The 19,919-nt window shown below is 37.9% G+C and overlaps 2 protein-coding genes across 4 annotated transcripts; one reads left to right on the top strand and one right to left on the bottom strand.

Annotated features, from left to right (window-relative positions):
* Positions 1 to 380: 380 nt before the first annotated feature.
* On the bottom strand, positions 381 to 7,095 carry LOC131448484 (lysosome-associated membrane glycoprotein 1-like). 2 transcript variants are annotated; one of them, XM_058621008.1, is made up of 7 exons: positions 7,001 to 7,095; positions 6,639 to 6,846; positions 3,688 to 3,881; positions 3,465 to 3,593; positions 3,240 to 3,306; positions 2,525 to 2,695; positions 381 to 2,437 (listed from the first exon to the last, which is right to left on the bottom strand). In XM_058621008.1, exons 2-7 carry the CDS (start codon positions 6,694 to 6,696, stop codon positions 2,298 to 2,300), a joined length of 759 nt encoding a protein of 252 aa, XP_058476991.1. In that variant the 5' UTR covers positions 6,697 to 6,846; positions 7,001 to 7,095; the 3' UTR covers positions 381 to 2,297. The 2 variants fall into 2 exon arrangements, with proteins under 2 accessions (XP_058476991.1, XP_058476999.1); XM_058621016.1 differs by lacking the exon at positions 7,001 to 7,095 and having other exon boundaries at positions 6,639 to 6,994.
* On the top strand, positions 5,541 to 15,846 carry LOC131448497 (high affinity immunoglobulin epsilon receptor subunit gamma-like). 2 transcript variants are annotated; one of them, XM_058621036.1, is made up of 7 exons: positions 5,541 to 5,628; positions 13,066 to 13,169; positions 13,431 to 13,457; positions 13,616 to 13,639; positions 13,735 to 13,791; positions 13,915 to 13,944; positions 14,628 to 15,846. In XM_058621036.1, exons 2-7 carry the CDS (start codon positions 13,125 to 13,127, stop codon positions 14,682 to 14,684), a joined length of 240 nt encoding a protein of 79 aa, XP_058477019.1. In that variant the 5' UTR covers positions 5,541 to 5,628; positions 13,066 to 13,124; the 3' UTR covers positions 14,685 to 15,846. The 2 variants fall into 2 exon arrangements, with proteins under 2 accessions (XP_058477019.1, XP_058477011.1); XM_058621028.1 differs by lacking the exon at positions 5,541 to 5,628 and adding an exon at positions 9,566 to 9,805.
* The last annotated feature ends 4,073 nt before the right edge of the window (positions 15,847 to 19,919 follow it).

Below are 19,919 nucleotides of genomic sequence, written 5' to 3' on the forward strand. Positions count from 1 at the left end.
TAATCATAAGCTGAAAGTTTTTGGTTTGTGGACACAACATACATTTGGTGGAAGATATGAGTTTTTCTCCATTTTTGGACCATAAAAAGGAACTGATGAAGAAAATAGTCGTAAGATGATCAGAGATGAAAATTTACTTTATCCAAAGTTAAAAGGTCAAACTGACGACTGAGACATAACTTCATTTTTCCACGTATAAAAGCTGAATTAAGTCTCACATTTAAGGAGAAATAAACTGTATTTGAACATGTCCGTGTGTTAACGCCACTTAATACTCACATCTCTCTTTAAATAATGAACCCGAGTCCAGCGCAGACCAGACCAGAAACAGGTTTGGCAGCCGACTGTAAAAGTGTCTACGAAAGACAAAAGTCAAGCTGTCATGTTTGTTCACTTTTATTGACTTTTCCTTTAGAAAACAGTTCAAACGAATCCACAGAAACCTTTTTAATGTCACTACACAGATATTTAGATGAGGAGGAAGAAGAAAAAAACCATGACATCAAACAATGCATATTAATGGATGTAACAGTACAGAGCTATGAGGGGGACAAAAGAAATATAAAATGAAACATCCCAAATGGCAGCAGTTGGTGTCAATGAGAGCGCGAGTACCTCTGTGAGTGTCAGCTTCAGTCGCTGTGACGTCCAGGTCACAGCTAGGAAGGCACTGATAAACACTGACCACAGCATTTTGGCCATTTTAACCTTTACATGGGGCTTATTTTTCCATTCCTTCTCGGGACTTTAGTGCAATTCCTGTCCCTGCAGCAACCAAAATCCCAAGAAAAGCAAAAAACAACAACAAATAATAATAATAGACAACACCAGAGTGGATTAACAAAGCAACGTTACGTTCTTACGCCAATGTCCTGAGACTTTTTCATGCACCAAGCCAACAGTACTTTTACAGATTGTTTAAGCTGACATTCATGTAACAGTAGAATGCAAATTGGAGACTGTTGTCACTTTGAGGGGGGGAAACCTTTTGTGCTGAGTAAAATAAGGGAAAAAAAAAAGAAAAAAAAAGAAAAAGGTATATCCAACCATGCGTGTGCAGTAAATAAGGACATTTAAGTTCATCTGAGCATGGAACATCCACATACCAGCACCTCAAAAGCTCAATAAAAGAGAAAACGTGTTGAATCCACTTGACCACTGTGCCTTACTGTACAAAAGAAATGTGTTTAAATGTAGTTTTGTAAAAGAGTCTCCCACTGAAGCTTTCAGTTTCCAACTAAAGAATCAACCTCAACTGAAAGCAATTTGTCCATTTTTACTCTTCAGCACAAAGCAAACGCACATAAACTTTAGAGGCTGTAGTAAGGCAAACTAACCTCACAGTAACATGATATTTTAGAATTACGCTGACCTGTTTATAGAAATCTTGGCAACAAAGCAATAAAAAAAAAAGTACCATACGACTCATCTTTAATGGGAAATGGTGAAAGAAAGAAGCTTAAAATGTCTGAAACCTTCAGAAACAAAGGCCCGACGTACATTCCAAGACTGACTGATCTCTGTGGACAAAAATCTCCTCACACTTCCTTCTTACGGTTAGTTCACTGCGTCTTTAGTGTGTTCCCTATAAGCAGTTAGGTTTTTTTCTTAAAAATGTCAGATCTGTACACCAGGTTTTTTCTAACAGCCCAGAGAAATTCCCTTTTTAATAAGAAAACGTTCAGGTGCGACGACTTCAAGTGGGGCTGAACAGATTTTCACCGTTTTCAAATAGAAATCACAATTTTTTTAAAATCAGCCCGTCACAAAAGCTGCTGCTTTATTTGTTCTAGGTCAGTTTAAATTGATTTTGGTATCAATTACTCTCTCTAGGTTTGTTAATGACGTCTTGTGTTAATGCTACGTCGTGTAAATGTAAATTTCTGTCGGATAGTTTACCCAAAATTGTTCAGCCCCGACTTGAAGTCGCCCCCCAAAACAAACTAAGAAACCCCCACAATCCCTTTTCACAGAAATTATAAATAGCACAAATATGACTCTTCTTTTGTTTCTGGACCCTCTGATCAACATCCTCTGCTTTATGTGGCACCAAAAATAAAGAGATATTCTGTCAATCTCTAAAACACATACCCTCCTCCCTCTCCCGCTGTTTATGAGTGGGTCAGTTCAGAAAGCGCGATAATCAATCTCACAAAGTGATAATAACTAGTGTTACTGATGAGCAATGAAGAATGGAGGGAGGAGCAGAGGGAGGGAACACAGGGTGGGAGTGTTTAGTCTCATTAAACAGTGGTTATTAATAATCATGGGTGGGAGTTACAGGAAGGCGAGCCGCCTCAGATACTTTGGTAGCCCGCGTGGCTCCTCTTCCTGCCGATGAGGTAGGCCAAGAGCACGATCAGGACCAGACCCGCTAAAGCTGCTCCGACTATGATGGGGATCAACATGTCGTCTTCGTCCAGCTGGCATTCCTCAGCTGAGAGACAACGACGACAAAATGACTCTCATCATCCCCTCACTCTTGAAACTCAAACAAAAAAGAAGAAGGAGGTGTTTTTTTTACCTGCTCCAAACTGAGTTCCCACCACACCGAAGGGCTGCACCTGCACCTGGAAGATGTTGATGGACAGATTCTGGGCCACGCTCAGCGTCTGTTTCTCTCGGCACATGTACGAGAATCCCAGGGTTCCTCTCAGGTAGTCCAGAGTGTTGTTACGGAACGAGACGGGACTGACTTTAATGTGGAAGACAGAATCGTTTTAAAAAGGAAACGACACAAACATTAAAGACAGTGAACTTTAAAATTAAGTTCTTTGAAGTTCTGGAGACTCAATAGCCAATTTCCAGCAGGGGTGGATGGATACTGAGGAAGTTCTTTTTACCTTTAATGTCTTTGTAATCTTCTTATAATAATAAAAATAGTAGTCTTTAATTTTTTCTGATTTGCCTCCGACAGCTTTACATCGAACTGATGAAAAAGCAATTATTTTCATAATCGATTAACGTGTCTGCACATGTTTGGTTCACGAAAAGTCCAAAAATGCTGATCAGTGTTCCTCAAACCTGGAAATGATGACTTCCTCTTTGTCCACAAACCACAATGATTCAGTTTTAATGATTTCTTTGTTATAAATTAAAATAATCCAAAGTTTCCTCCACCATATTCACTGTTCCTACAATGTAAATATTTACTGTGCAGCAGCGGCACAACAGTGCAACACTAAGATCACATGACCTCAGACAGAGTCATGTGATAAGAGGAAGATACAAACACTTACTTTTCATGTCTGTCCACGCGGCTGTCAGAGACACTTCACTCAGATGGTATTTGCTGGAAGTCGTGTTCTGTAGAAACAAGTCAGTTACACTCAAGTTATACAGTTTACCAAGCGCTGGGTGCCACCTAGTGGCGGTTCCAGGAAGTACTCAACTGTAAGCAGTTAGGAGAAATAGTGCAAGGTTTTTAAGTTCAGGTTTCAAGTGTAAGCTACGCAGTAACTCACCAGGGTGAAGGTAAAATTGAGGTTGGTTTTCTGCGTTTCCGATGTGAGCTGCAGGGAGGCGCTGTCCGTGTCACACGACCCATCGCTCTTTGTCGTATTGGACTGCAGGTTCACAATCTCCTGCACAGTCTGCGTGTGTGCAAGATTATTTAACATTTAGCATTTAAAATCCCACAAATGTGGCTTTACTGTGAAGGAGTTCAGCTCGAGTCTGGTTAAGTACCTTATTCTGGGACAAAGACATGAAGGTGATGTTGAGCTGGATGCCAATTGAAGCCAGCAAACAGGCTGTGCCGTTGGTGCCGTTGACCACGTAGTGTCCTTTGTCGGGGTTGCTGGGTCCTTTGTGCGGTGCCGGGCTGGTCGGGGCAACCGTGGGCGGGGCGTCAGTCGCAAAACTCTGGTGCAGAACAGCAGCTGCAAAAGGTAAACAAGTGTAAATCAAGTGCAACCTGGCTGCAAGGTGTTCAATTATACATAAATACCCACGTGTGACAATATGAAGGACAATTATTTCATTATATGTATGAACACAAACAGAAAGATTACATATTTTCATTAAAAATGTGCTTCAAACTTCATAGATTTTCCTGCAAGCTGCCCTCTGGAACACACGCACACCTAAGCTTGCATCCTGTTCTCTATTTTAAAGAGAATACTTTTTATTCTGTTGTGTTGTTTTTTTATCATCCTTTATTGTCGTTTGTGTATGGTTGTTCTGCGGGAGCATCCTCAATTTTGTTATAATGACAATAGAGGCTAAAATTCTATTCTGTTTTTTCATGTGAAAATGCAGCAGTCCAAATCCTGGAGAACCCACAGTGAGTGCCGTTTGCCACCCGCTCAGGACAGACAGCACTCACCTCGCCTGGGTCCTCCAGAGATTATCCTGCGGGTGTGAACGGGTCTGACCCGTTCCCTGTCCCCACTGGTCAAAAAAACCAACTATTTAATCCCAGGTTTAAACCAGTTTTTAACAGCGGTGATGCGTTTACTCAGCATTTGCTTCTGGGTCAAATGACTCGATCCAATGCGTGCAGGTTTTTAAGCAGCTTCAGCTCAGATTGAGATCATAAGACTCGGGGTGGTGAACACACTTGTTTCTACTTGTTTCTCCTTCTCTGCTTTTGCCAGTGACGTGCCATTTCTGGCACGACGCTGTCGCACATTCACCTTCTGGCTGTCAGCATTAATATTGTAAGTGATCCTTCCTTGGGACGGCGCTCAGTGTCATTTATTTAATCCATGGGATCATCGAAACAATTGAGTGAAAGAGAGACTCAAAGTAAACGATGCAAAATAGTACCTACTGTAACATGATCACCGAGAGTTTTTTTAACCTGGTCTCATCTGCCCTGGTCTAAACAAACTGTACAACAAAAGTCAGGTCTATAATCTGCGTTTTTGTTTATTTTATCCACCTTATTCCTTTGGCCATGATACCTTTTGCGTGAAATTATGGGCGTCACTTCCCACGTGGCCCGCCCGCTGAGGCTGAACCGGTGTTTTCCCATGGTGACTGGACAACAATCACAGAGAGGGATTATAAAACTGAACATGTGCGAACATGAAACCACTACTGAAATTTAAAGACAGATGATGATGTGATCCATTCACTGCCTTCGTCTGCACAGTAAATTGTCCAAAGTGTCCAACTGTGAAAGTAGCGCTGTAAACACGGATTAGGACAAGATACAAACGATTTGTGTTAAACTAAACTTATTTAATGTTAATAATAACAAAGAATTAAATGTACTCCCTCACTACAGACTGTGAAGCTGTGACCAATATGAAACGCTCTAAGGCGTTTCAGTCTTTACACAGCAATAAGGTCAGGTGCAGTTTGTTAAAAAGGAGGTGGGACACGATCTTATTTGTTCAAATACAGCCTTGGTGATCCACATCACCAAGTAATCAGGTGACAGCGCGATCCTGAAGCCACGCAGCTGCCAGCACCGCCATCACGTCTTATTACCGGAAGGAGACCGCATTCTACCGCTTCCCTTTTTTGCTCTGGAAGTTTCACTCAGTAGCGCGTCCAGGAATAAGGCGGATAATCAGAGACCCAGTCTTGAATGGATAATACGAAAGCAGTGACGTTGCCATTTTCTGGTTTCACAAAAAGACCAATCTTGTGAAAGGCTCAGTTCCGTCTTACGAAAGAGTAAGTTTAAGCAAGATGATTTACAAAATCTGAAACTGTTTTTAAAAGAACAAGTAACTCAGATATAGTCAAGCCCAGATTTATCTTTAAGTAGACATGTATGTAAAATTTCAGAGGCAAATGTTACAGTGAATTTGACTCAGTTGAGCTACTGTTCAGTTAAAAAAAACCACCAGTGACAACTTGTTTTGAAAAGCCACAAGAGCTTTAAGTGAGATGGCGATCTTTACCTAACCCAACCCTTAACAATCTTTTGTTAGATATCATTTATTAATTGGAAACGAACATTTTTGTTAGGCTCCACCCTTCTTTATCCTAAGCTTCTGTAGTTTACTTATTACTTTTTTATAGTGCAGATAATTTATTACATTCCTCAGTTCCTCTTCAACTGTAAACTTAGATTCTTATAAAGTCCACTGACTACCATATCATGTGAGCATGTACTATATATGATTATGTATACCAAGAAGCACCTGAGAAAATATTGAGCTCTTGAAGTAACACCATTATCACCAACATTAAAATCCAGTAGTGTACATAGGTCGAGCAGAGTCAGCTACAGGAGACATTTATTTATTCCCAATTGGATAATTTGCCCTCTCATCAACCTGCTCTTCCTCTTATTTTCGTTATTTGTTTCATTTTCGACACACTCCACAGCTCCACAGCTCCATTCTGGTCACAAACCCTGGTACATACAGTAAAACAGTATTTCTGATTTTCCACCAGAGGAAGCTCGCGTACCACTGGTGTTGCCCGTACCACCGTTTGAGAACCACGGTGTAATATCCCCTGCTTTGTCCCTGGATAAATATGAAGCTTGACTTGTATCTCGCTGCTTCCTGAGTCACTGAACTCGGGTTCGGTGGAGGTCATGGCGCCCAGAGAACCCGGCTAAACTGAACCGGGCTAACCTGCTGTTGTGAACTTAAATCACTGACTCATGTTCACGTGAACTCACCGCGGGCCCCGACAAACTGTCACCTTCAGGGTCGATAATTACAACTTACCCAACAGCAGCTGTAACGTCAGCCCCACGATCCCCGACTTGACACCGGTCTGCTTCATGGTTTTCCTCCGGGTTTCTCCGGGTTTCCCTGCCGCCGCTGCTGCTGCTGCTGCCTCTGTCTCTTCGCTGCTCGGGAAACGATAGCTTCAGCTTAGCTCGGTGAGGGGATGTTGTGCTAGCTGGCTAAGCTAACGTTAGCGACACAACAACTGCGAGGGAAACAAACAAAAAAAAACAACACAAGTCAGTAATTAGTTAGGGTAGGAAGGAAGGAAAACAATCGCTGCTCTTTGGAGGGGAAAACGCGATTTCACGTCTCTGGAGCGCACGTATTTAACGCGTGTATGCCGAATAAAACGCTACCTGCGATGTTAGTTTAGCTCCGGACTCCAGAGTTTATCAGCCAGCGTCGCTAGACAGAAGCAGGGACTGACGTCACAGTCATGTGACACACGGTTTAAGAAACACCCAGAAGGTCACGTGTTTACTCAGCCGTCGACTATTGTCTCATGTCATAAACAAACGTCAAAAAAGTGCAAAAACGCTTATTATATTATGATATATGTGTGTGTTTTAAATCTATTTCTCTTTAAGTTTATTTTTTACTGTCAAAAACACATCTGTTATCAATTTTGGTGGAAATTAACAGAGTAAATGTACTCGAGTGCTGCGTTCAAGTACAATTTTAAGTTGTTTACTGGCTACATGAAAGCAAAACAGTGCTATATATCTATATATCCAGTTAAACCTTTTAAAAATTGTACTGAACGCAGCATTTGAGTAAAACCTAATAGTACATTTACGCTAGTGCTGCTATTATGAAGTACAATCATAATATTGTTTTATATGTTATATATATATATGTTGATTTGTTTTTGTGATGCATTCATGTACAATTTTTTAAACTCTTCTTAGACATTTAAAACAACTTAGCACATTTACTAAAGTGCTGTGTTTCAGTAAACAGTTTATGTATCTCGGTATATTTGAATTTTTACATGGTTTTACTGGATATTCAATAGGCAGGTTTACAAGTACTGTAAGTCCAGATTTAAGAGACTTTTCTGCTCTATTTTAAATTAATTTACATCTTAGCGTCGTCGTAATTAATCATATTCTGTATCTCCAGTGTTTGTACTAGTCACTAGACTTATATAATGTTTGTAAATTAAATTTAGTTGCACACAGGGTCCAAAATGCTTGGACGCAGACGTCTAATTAAAAGGTGGAGTTGGGTCAGGCCTCTGAAGTCGCTGAACATTTTTGCACGCGCGTGTCAAAATAAAGTCTTTGTGCAACTTAACCTACTTTATCTGCCTGTGAGTTCAGTGGAGTCACAGATCAGTGCGATTATGCAACTCAGACCAGACGTTACTCACTCTTTGGAAAGATGCACGGCTCGTGTTTTAAACTCATTCCTTCAAACACACACACACTAACATTTGAGTGTCACGCGGCCGACGCCGGGTTTGACCTTTTGAACACGTGGCTACTCAAACGGTTGCCGTTTATGGGCCGTAAATGTCAAATCATTCTCTAGCCTCTAACGTGTACCTTTAGATTTCCTTATCTTTGCTTGACAGCGTACATGACAACACGCTCTGTGTTTTGTTTTTTTTAGAAACCTGTCACTGATGAGAGTTTGATAATGCAGAATACATAAAATGACTTATATTGCTATCTTGTAGGTTAAAACGGGGGTTTCTGACATTTATTCTCATGGCTTATTTCAACCCAAACAAACTTTTGCCTGAACATTAATTTACAAAATGCAATTTTGCAATAAACATTGTGAGTAAAAATAGTATTGAATTCACGTCCATGTGCATTTCTTTCTAGTGTATCTCACACTAATATTACATTTAAATATTACTGCTGTCAAAACACTACAATATGTTAACAAATACACCAATATTATGGATATTATTATAAATATGTAGTTGTTTTAAACCACTATGATCTTCCTCCTCTGACCTCTGACATAAACAAGGCATATTTTCTCTTTTTTGGACCATTTCCTTTTCACCCTTGAGACTGCGACTGTGCATGAAAATCCAAATATATCAGCAAAAAAGTCACTCCAATCACTTTTTCTTTACACATCCTGAGGCCGATGAGGTCATCTTGACCACGTCTACATGAGTCAGAGTCATGTGATTGACTGTGAGTGTAAAATTGTTTAATTATACCCACGTTTTACTTTATTCTACAGTCATTTTATGCTTAGTTTATATTTATTATTTTTTTCTATTTGTAGTTTTCTATACATTTGGGACAACATTTATATAATATACTGCGTGAAGTGTTCAGAGATTATATATTTAATGTATATTTAGATTATTTTAGATTGCATTAATCTGCTTTGGCTGTAATTATGTATAATGAATAACTGTTGTTGTAGTAATAATAATAATAACAATAATAGTAATAATTGTTTAGTTTATATTGTTTTATATCCTGTCTCTTTTATGTTTTTAATGCGACGTTTTGGTCAAATATGTTGTTTTTTAAAAGTGCTATAGAAATACATTTGGACTGGACAATTCACATAAAAAACGTTTTAAGAACTATGTTAATTTGTGTCCATTGACAAAAGGAAAGAACAATTTAAAAGAACACAAAATGTCCATAATCTGAATGAAAGGGTAATCTCATGAAATCCTATTATACTTACAATACTACAAAGAGAATCATGTATCGCACAAAAAAAGGGAAAAAAAACAAAACAATCATACAAATAAAGCGACTGGAGGAAGAGTTTCTGTCAGGTGTTTGTGTTCAACAGTTGGTGACGGCGAGTGTTCTGTGGGCGTCAAAGGTCACAGCCACCATCCTAGAGTAAACGTCAGTCAGTCATCAGTCAGTCAGTCATCAGTCAGTCGTCAGTCAGTCTGACTGTCAGTCAGTCAGTCATCAGTCATCAGTCATCAGTCAGTCAGTCTGACTGTCAGTGAGTCAGTCAGTCAGTCCACTGACACACAGTCACTTCAGCCACTTCCTGTCACAGAGAGAGTGATGAGGAAAAAGTGACAGAGGCAACAGCGTAGACGGAAACAAAGACAGCGTTTCTGTCTGTACACAGAGAGACAGACAGAGAGACAGAGATGGACAAACTGATGACATGTGTCTTTGCGCTCTCTCTTCTCCTAGCGCCTGTTTCCTGTTTAGGTGAGACAAATTCATGTTTTCCTAAATAATAAGGTGTAAAGTCGCATCATGTTTACGCTCTGATGAGAGTGTACTCTCTGCTCCTGTATATACATTAAGTGATGTCAAATTGTACGCTGTGATTTTGTGCTATATAAGTGAAATTCATTTTACATAATAGACATAATATCTAAAGAGGAGTCAAATAATTCAATTAAATCAATCTAGAGAAGCTCATTTCTGAGGAAAATGCACAGGATTGGCTATTTTTTGTCATTCCACGTGTAAAAAAACACAATTAATGAGATATTAATTACCCCGGTGTCATCTCCTATACTTACAAGTAAAAATAAGTTTGTAAAAATGAGTAAAAGGCATTTAATAGGAAGGAAGGAGATGAATTGAGGAGTTCAAGTTTCTAATTGAGTGTCTGAATGTAGAAACCAGGGCAAAATGAGGGATTTAGAGTCGGAAATGTATCCAAAATTGGAATTTGAATTGAATAAATATTCCAATTTGAATATGCTGATTTATTTTAAAGATTTAAAAGTTTAAAGTTTCTATGTTGAAATATGTGGAATGAGTAAACGGATAAATGATGTCACTTGTATCGCAACATACTTTATCTCGACTGTTGAGAACAAGTAGAAGATGTTTCCTCCACACATGGAAACACTAACCCTTTGTGACAGAAACATTGATTATAAAATACATTATTCCATTCTATTTTCTCAGACTGCACAGTTATGAATAATTTCCATGAATTAATAGGAGGCGTTCAACTGCAGTCGCACAGGAAACAAACTAACAGAGAACAACGTACATGTTAAACATGTTCAAATGAATAAAAGTGTGTGAGATTATTTCCTGTACAAAATAAAAGTCCTCTTTTTCCTTAATTAGACAAATGTGTTTCACAGACTTTGTCTTTTATGTCCAAAGATTATAGGAGAAAAAAGTGATGAAAGGATGAAAGAAAATAAACATCAAAGCCAAACTGTTTTCATGATTGAACAGTGCGATAATGGACGTATTATTTTATTTATTAAATATTTTTTAACTTGGTTTATTACTACGTCTGTGCACGTGCAACACAAGTGACCGTCGTTAGATTTATTTCATTGTCACCTATTGATCCCGTTATGTCCAAGACGCCGACTTCACCAACGCTATTGATTCAGAATTTTGTCAGAACTGAAAAACAGTCACAAAATGAGTCAAAAATTATCCCAAAAAAAGTCAAAGAAATTAGTTTCTCCTTTAAATAAAATTAAAATAGGAAACATAATCATATTCTGCACATGTATGATCTATTGTTTTGGTCAAAATATTTCAAATGTGGTTCTATATGCTAACTGAAATATGTAAATAAATGTCTCCAATGTTACCTTATTTTAATAAAATATGGTTTTGGAGACTGCGTTGCATTTACAACAAAGATTAAATGTTTAGCTGTAGTGACATGATGCGACAAATGCAGTTTCTTAATTGTTATTATTTTAATTCATAAAGGTAACCTCAGTTAAAATACTAGTGTTCATTTGAAGAGAAATCTTATACTATTCTTTGTTTTTAAACTTTAAAGCCGTTCTGCTCAACGACAGTTGATTTAAATGTTCTATCGACAGTAAATGAACTGGTTTTAGCGTCACATAAACATAAGATTATAATAATAAGTCTATTTTTTAATCTATAACTCTCTGTAATAAGGTTTTTCCCAAACATTTGCAACTAATCCTTTAATCATAACGGGCAACCCTTTGAAGCTAAACTTTGTTTTTATTTCAAAATCTACATAAGAAAGTTTTATTATTCAGATTGATTATGTGACCATAAAAACCTTTAAAAAAACAAATGATATTCACACAAACAAGAAAACAATAATAAAAACTTGTAATATTGCAACCATTTTTGTCCAGTCAGGTTCATATAACTCTTTCATTTAATAAATCTATGATCTGGAAATAAGAGGCCGTGTGACGTGATGAAGCGGATAAGATCAGATTGGTGTCAGTGAACAAACAGCACTGGCTGTTTTCTCACAACATTTTTATTTCCAACCACACACTGAGATAAACGTGGGCCTCAAGCCCAGGACCACACACACACACACAGCCACTGCACTGACAGGAAGTCACTCTCACTTCCTGTTTCAGAGGTCGAACTATCTCATCTTTACCTCACCCATTTTCCAAACGCATATGTGGAAAATTGCAACACATCTGCACAGTGAGGCACTGTCACTGTTTTCATTTTTTTGCGTTTTGCAAAAGTGTATAACTGTATGAAAAACGTTTATAAAGAATTATAAAGGCTACATTTTCCATAATAGAATAAAGTGGGGGGAAAAAATAACAACTGACCAATTGCTACAGCATCAACAACAGAAATGAACCGTCATAACATGAATAAATACAAACAGAATAGTTCAGATAATATCAGAAATAAAATCAAAAAATTTAAATAATTAAATTCAGTCATCATGTAATGGATGGACCATAACTACGGCCTATTGTATTCACTTCAAATAAAAAAGAGCTATTTTTCTGAATTAATGAGATTTTCAGGAAAAAGAAATCAAATTGAAAATTGAAAATTCAGACCAAGCTAGTGGAAACATTTTTTTATGCAGAGTTTAATAAAAGGTGTTTTTTTAAAAAACAATTAATTTTTTAAATAAATACAGTGGTTCAAACCAGTTGATATTGTTAATGATTTTGATAAAATGTCAGATATTGAATTAAATCCAAATGAAATTTGCTTGAATGAAAGTTAAAGGGTTGTTTTTTTCCACGTTCCACTTGGTCAAATGAAGAATAAACCTAAGATCCTGAGGATGATGATGATACTGCAGCATTTGTTTTATTTCCACGCTCTCGTTAAAGTGCTGGAATAAATCTGAACTGTTTTCAGTTAAGGTGTAAGTGTAGGTTTCTCCTTATTATAACACGTGTAGGGATTTTATTTTACACTTTGATGTCGACCATATATAAATATATCTCAATGACAGGAAATGAGTAAAAACTTGTGCTGAAGTGGCCCTTTAGATTAATTGTGTTTCTAACATCTTTATGGACATAAAACAGTAATTATATGTTGAGTCTCAAAGTGTGTTTGTACAATACTTACACATTAAATGAATAAACAGTATATTATCATGTTAACGAACCATTTTCCTCACTATAGGGGATGAGAAAAATCTAATAAAAGCATACATTTAAGCTCCATTATTATTGAGCTACAGTTGACACTGTATTTATTTGTTGTTGTCTGGAGTTTAGGATCAGTGAAGCAGCTCTTCTCTGAACCTGTTGTCTGTTATGTCCTGGACGGGATTCTGATGGTTTACTGCGTCGTCGCCACCGCGCTCTTCTTCAGAGAAAAAGTCAGTTAGCTATGAGCTATTTTTATTTTATTCTATTTAGAAATGAATTTCCTGTTTACTTTTTTGTTAAAGTGAAGTTATGAGCATTGTAATTTGATACATTTTAAAATAAATAAACACATTTTTTTATGACGCTAACACCATCAAATTCAACTGTTATCATTATTATAAAAAATATAATTATATACAAGTTTATCACATATAGAAATTTACTGGTGATTAATCGTGTGTGTGTGTGTGTGTGTGTGTGTGTGTGTGTAGTTATCCTGTGCAGAATCTCAGTCTGTCGTAAGTCTCTTTTTATCCGTCCGCACACATCCATTACTATAGTAACAGATCAATATTATAAAATAAATAATAATATGTGTATGAGGATATTTTTACATTTTTGTAACGTGTTTCACTCTCACTTTTTTTCGCTCTTTCATTTGTCTGTGAATAAACAGGAGGAAGATTGCAACATTTATCAGGTAAGGAAGATTCTCTTATAACAACCACACACACACACACGATTACTCTGCCACTATAATAATAATAATATATTTTTTAATATTTTCCCATCTAGGATCTTGGGACAAAGGAGCCTGATCCTTATCAGGTGCTTGAACCAACAAAGACCAAGGTAAGCTGCTTTTATCTGTAAATCGGTGTCACTTTTCCACCTGTTCACAACTGTCCGTCATCATCATCCTCATCATCCTCATCATCATCATCATTATTCATTATTGTGTGTTTTTATCTCTAGAAAAAGCCAAAGAAGAAAAAGAAACCTGAGGTAAGGGAGATTCACTCACTTTTTAAAGAATACACAAGAATAATATCAAATAATAAAAATTCACCATGTGTGTAAACAAAGCTACACAGACAGACCTTTGTTTCAGTATGATTTTAACCTTTTCTGCCTGGAAACCGAGTTTCATCAACTAATCACTCTCCTGCACCAAATCCCATTAAGAAAACTAGTCGTTTAAGCTCACATGGATATGAGCTGCTGGTTAACTGCTGCCTTGTTTCATACGTTTTTGTTGCTTAGGTAAACCTGAACTAAGGATTTAAAACACTTAGTATTAAAAAAGAACACTTTTGGACTTCATGATGAAGGATGAAGGCAGCATTGAATCCTGTGTGCCGTCATGTGAAACTGATGATTTTCTCCATGGACTTTGGTGCAGGGAAAGAACTCTTTATAAAACATTGGTTTCCAGCTGGAAGAGTGGTGAATAGTTAGTTAGTTAGTTAGTTAGTCAGTTAGTTAGTTTTGGTCATGTGATATTCATAAATTGACACATATTAAACATATATTCTTTAAATTAAATAGCAGCGTGACTGTGCCACACAAACACATGCATAATCTCTTTTCTACAGAATAAGTGATGTGTGATCACTCATTGTGAATGAAACATGCCGTTTAGAGTGGAAGTGCAGAAATAATACACCGTCTGTCCGTTGTCCCCACAGTCGGCCAAAGTGGAGACGGTTATTGATCAATACGAGACTTTGGCCCCCACCACCTAACCACCGCCTGTGCTTCCACAGTGAGGTCCAGCAGGGTCAACACTGACCTCAGGAGACAGCACAATAATCAATGAGGACGACATGGTTCATTGATTAATCAATACGTTAATAGGCTTACAATTTGCGTCAAATGTATTTTTATTTGTCATGTAGGCAAAAAAACAACGTTTTTTTATTTTTAGTTCACTATTTTATTACAGTTTTCAAATATAATGATATAAAATGAGTCACTTATCAATAAAGCATCACATTTTGTCCAAAAGGTGAAGCTTAAAGTCATGCTAGTGGCTCTGCATTGACTTGGCTGCAAAAAGGCTAATGCTAACGAAGGTTTTTGTTATCATCTACCAAACAAAGTTTTGTTTTGTTAGCATATATGATATTTAAAGATATGTTAGACATGTAAACATCAATCAGTTGTTAAATACACAGTATAGTAAAGACATAAACAGAGATATACGTTTTGTGTTTGTCCTTTTTCTTTGCTAATCATTGTGAAAGCCTTTTAGCTCAACTGCTACAGGCTATTAATGAATCTGACTCGACAGTTTTGTTATTATAACATTACTGACCAAGTCAAAAGTGAAGTTAAGTGCATTCTGCTTCACAAAGAACTTCCCAAGTGAGGTTAAACCAGTAGAACAGCGTGGAGAGAAGAACGTGATGCTAACAGCAGCCATCTTGAACTGTGATTCTAAAACTACAGGTTCAGCAGATGCTTAACTTTAAACTTCCTGCTCTTAACTGTTAAATATGACCTCAGACTACAACCAGCACACAATATCAAAGGACATATGCCGTGTTCCATTTATGTCAGATAAGAAAATAAGGAACGGATATACTTTACATATTGCACTTTACACACATTGCACCCGCTTCCCCTCCTCGCTATGATACGCAGGACTCGGACGAACAATTAAAAGTGTCCTATTTCTGTTGAATAGTAAGGAATGAAGAAATCAAGAGGGCCTGATGGCAACGGGAAGATTTTATTTTCCCCTTGTTCAAAGGGTGCTAAATCTTCATTGGTGGACTGTATCTGTAACTAATACACCTTGCTATAATAGAAAATAACCATTAAATCAGTCATGGCTCCTAATCCGCAATGTTTCTGTCATGGTTTTACACTGACTTGATAAGGAATAAAGTGTGTTTTTTTTTATTTGTTCAATGTAGAATATGTCTCATCTTTCAAACACGGGAAAAAAATCCTTATTTTACAGAACTATTTACGAAGTGCACAGTGTTTTAGCCGAGAAGTTTTAGAGGCGAAAATATCTCGGGCTAGCCATTGACGGCAATTGCGTAAACAAACAACGTAAGCAACACGTCTACAGCTCAAAAATAACCAATAACAGACAAAGCACATGTCAAAACACTTGGAAAATGGTTTAATGATGTTTACAACAAAAGAGAACTGTACAGTTACAGTAAAAGATTATCTTTATATGTGTATAAAACAAAACAAAAAAATAAAATACAGCAGACAAATGCATCAAAATCTACTATGTATCCTGATTCACATACTTAAAACTCCTACACAATCTTTCAGTTCTATGCCGCCATGACTGGAGGCCTTTTTTTTTGTACTTTTTTCCTTTTTTAAATGTTGTAGTCATATTGGAGCAGTGTCCCTCAGTGTTGTAGTCCAGAATGGAAACCAAAGCTCTTTACGTTAGAGTCCCGGACAGTCAAATCTTATCAGACTGCAGAATAAGAATAAGAATAAAAAATAAAAAAAAGGGAGAGAAACGGGGGACACATTCCTTTAGATGAACCCAAGCCTCCAACATGAGTAGTAAATGTTTTACAGAATGCATTTCTGCAGACACATACTGAATATGTACATGGTTGGCATTTGTTTTTGTTTGTTTTTCTTGTCTTTTTGTTAAAAGCCATGGTCACTTGGGCTATGAACTGATAATCACACACATGACACACCCAAAAAAAAAACAAAATACAAAAATACTATATATCTTCAACCTACCAAGAAGAGTAAGACAGTTTTTGTCAGTTAGTTCCATGCTGTGACAGGAAAGAAGAGATATTACAACAAACAAAATGAGAAACAAAAGCTTTTCACGCAAGTTTTTTTCTTTCTTTCTCAGAAATATACCAAAATATACATCTAAGCTTTGGAATTACTGAGGCTAGGACTAAAGCCAGTGCTGGGTTTGTCTCTTAATACACATGCTGCAGGGTGGAAGGGAAGAAGACAAGAGAAAGAGAGAGAGAGACACAGGACAGAGAGATTTCTTTGGTATCTGCATTTGTCAAAAGTTAAATATTTGGATTTTTTTTTTTGCTTTGGGATAGCGCTTGTGAGGTCCTACAAACCTCACCGAGAGTAAAGCATTACACAGAAAAAGTGTCACTGAAGCCCGGTGGCCAGAGGTCTGAGCCGGAGGGACACAGTCCATGCAGAGTGAAGGACCATGATGCATAGTGTCACAGCTGATCAGAGTCTGTAGTGAAGAGACAATGTCAAAGGAGGAGAAGGGGGAGAGGGGGGAGGGGGGGGAGAATGGGACACAGCAGTGAGTTTGAGTGAGCGCAGGATGTGTATTCCTGGAGACAGCAGGGGTAAAGTCCCGGGACTACAGTGTACGAGGTGGCGAGGAAGAAGAGACGAGACGCGGCCGTGAGAGACGGCAGAGACGGCGTTTTCACCACGGGTCCTTGAGAGTGAGAGGGAAGAGAGAGTGGAGCCTCCTAGCAACAAGTGCTCAAAACATACAGAGTCCTGAGCATGTACAGTGTGCACAGGATTAACCCTCAGTGTGTATTCAACAAACACCACCTGACCACTACCACCACCAGACTGGTTTGTGTTTGCCAGAGAGAGAGAGAGAGAGAGAGAGAGAAAAGCCCGCGCTCAGCTCCCATTCAAACCCTGCCGATCTCCGCCCACAGGCACTGAAACCACTGCAGCGGCTCAACGCCGAAACACATTCGCATGCATTAAAAAAACAAACAAACAAACAAAAAAGAAGCAAACTTTACAGTTTAAAAAAAAGACACTTGTGAGTGTCCTTTATGCTGAGCAGTGAGGCGGCGGATCGGTGGGAGATGGTGTCGCACGTTTACAATCAAGTTACAAGTCTTTGGTTAATGTTGGTACCACAGGGAAGCGAGGACGGGCTGCGATGACAGCGCACCGTCGCGTATCTGAAAAACACCCACATATCTGCACTTGGTCAAAGTGGAAGCAAATAAAAAAAGAATAAAAACTTAAAGATTGTCAAACTTAAACATCAGGGAGGGGTGCGGTGGAGGGAGGTGTTAATAAAAGAAAAGAAAAGAAAAGTCATTGATCCAAGTGGTCAAACGAAAACATTTAACTCAAGTTACAACATATTCATTTCAAACCTAATGCTGCATTATATCAGTGTGTGACAAAAACAGCAGACATTCATCATGAGTACTGGTATATATTATGTCTCCCCCTTGTGGCAGCATGTCCCACAACTGTTTACCGAGTACAGGTATGATGACCAGGCTTCTCCACTGACAACAGTTTGTGTTATTTTTTTCAACTTTTTATGTATTTTTTATTTATGTTTTTTTGTTGAAATTTTATAAAATCTTAGTAGATTAAAGCAGGTTGTTTTTTTTACTCAGTCTTGAGTTAGAAATGAGGTATACAACATTACTCCTTTAACCTTAATGACGACGCCTCCACACTTTCCTTTTTTCTTTTGTCAACATTAAACCCCACCCACCCCCAGCAAACCAGTGTGTGGCAAATCTACAGACGACAAACTTCCGATTCGCCAGGGCATTTTTGAAAATCGATCCAGAGGACACCCGCCGCGACTGGAAGCATCAAAACCAATAAAAAGAGAATCTTTGTAGTTTTTATACATTACGAACCAAATAAACTGGCTTGCTTAAAGGCTCTAGTTGATCAGTAGAAGGAACCCTCACCCTCCTGGACAAAAAACAACAAAACATGTCTCACTATTATTGAAAAATCACTCTCAAAACACCTGCTGGAAGATGGGGAAAATGCACCAAGCTGTCTCTCACACACACACACACACACACATAATAAACACACACACCTGCTGGAATTATTAGTAAAGCTTTTCTCACAGGTTACCTCCACCTGTCCGTGTCGCGCCTAAAAAACAACGCCAAAAATGCCCCAAGTACACTGTACTGTGAAAACAATGCACCGACTCTTACTCATTCACTCACTCACACAACAACGCTACAATGCTCATGTCTTCTATGTAACAATAAGGCAAAAAAAAAAGATAATGTTAATCTTTGTCAAACTAAGAAAGCCAGTGATCTTGCCCTCTCACACTATACAAAACAATTAAAGGCATAAAGTAATAATATAATAATAATAATAATAATAATAACGAAAGAAAACTCAAATGATTGTTAAAGACAGCACAGCAAATCAAGTTTACCAAAAAAAAAAGAAAATCTAATGAAAAGATTTAAGATCAGATGCCTCAGATTTTCCTCCCGAACCTCAGGAGCGAACGTCTCCTTTTTTTCCTTTTAGTTTTTTGGTCTTGACAAACTTTTCATTAAAAAAAGAAGGTTTTTGCAATAATAATAATTAAAAAAGGGGGGAAGGTTTAAGGGAGAATTTGTTTTGAGTAAAGCATGGTGAAATACTACATTCAGTCTTGATAACATACGTGTTCAAATATAAAATATGAATATCTTACAAGTGTTTATATATATATTTATATGTATAGAATAAAGGAGAAAGGGGAGAGAGAGAGAGAGAGAGAAGGAAAAAAAGTTTGTTTTCTCTAATTCTTCCCGAGTCTTTCCTCATAAATATTTCAGTAACATCCTACGGTGCCCGACGGGGCAACTGGAATCGACTCCGTAATAACGCTTGCGCGTGCACGTTTCCCGCTCTTTAGTTAACGACGGACGACACTGGAACAGAAAAGGGCCGCGGCCCCCTTTTTTTAAGGCCCTCGTCGCAGTCGCAGCCTCGGCGTCAGGGGAAGCTGTGAAGCAGCGAGACACCTGCCAAGCTACGAGAGAGAGACAAATGAAGGCTTTTTACTTTGGCAAGAGGATCTCAAAATAATATTCAAACCTGGAAATACCCCCATAAATAGTAGTACTAGAAAATAGCAGTAGTAGGTTGTCTAATGTATGTATGTATGGTTCCTGTGTGTGCGGTTTCATCAGTATAAAGTCTGAATGGCAAGCCAGACAGTACTCATACATTCTACACTGTTCGATACACAGAAATGT

Source organism: Solea solea, chromosome 2, assembly GCF_958295425.1.
Source record: "Solea solea chromosome 2, fSolSol10.1, whole genome shotgun sequence".
NCBI classification, from domain to species: domain Eukaryota; kingdom Metazoa; phylum Chordata; class Actinopteri; order Pleuronectiformes; family Soleidae; genus Solea; species Solea solea.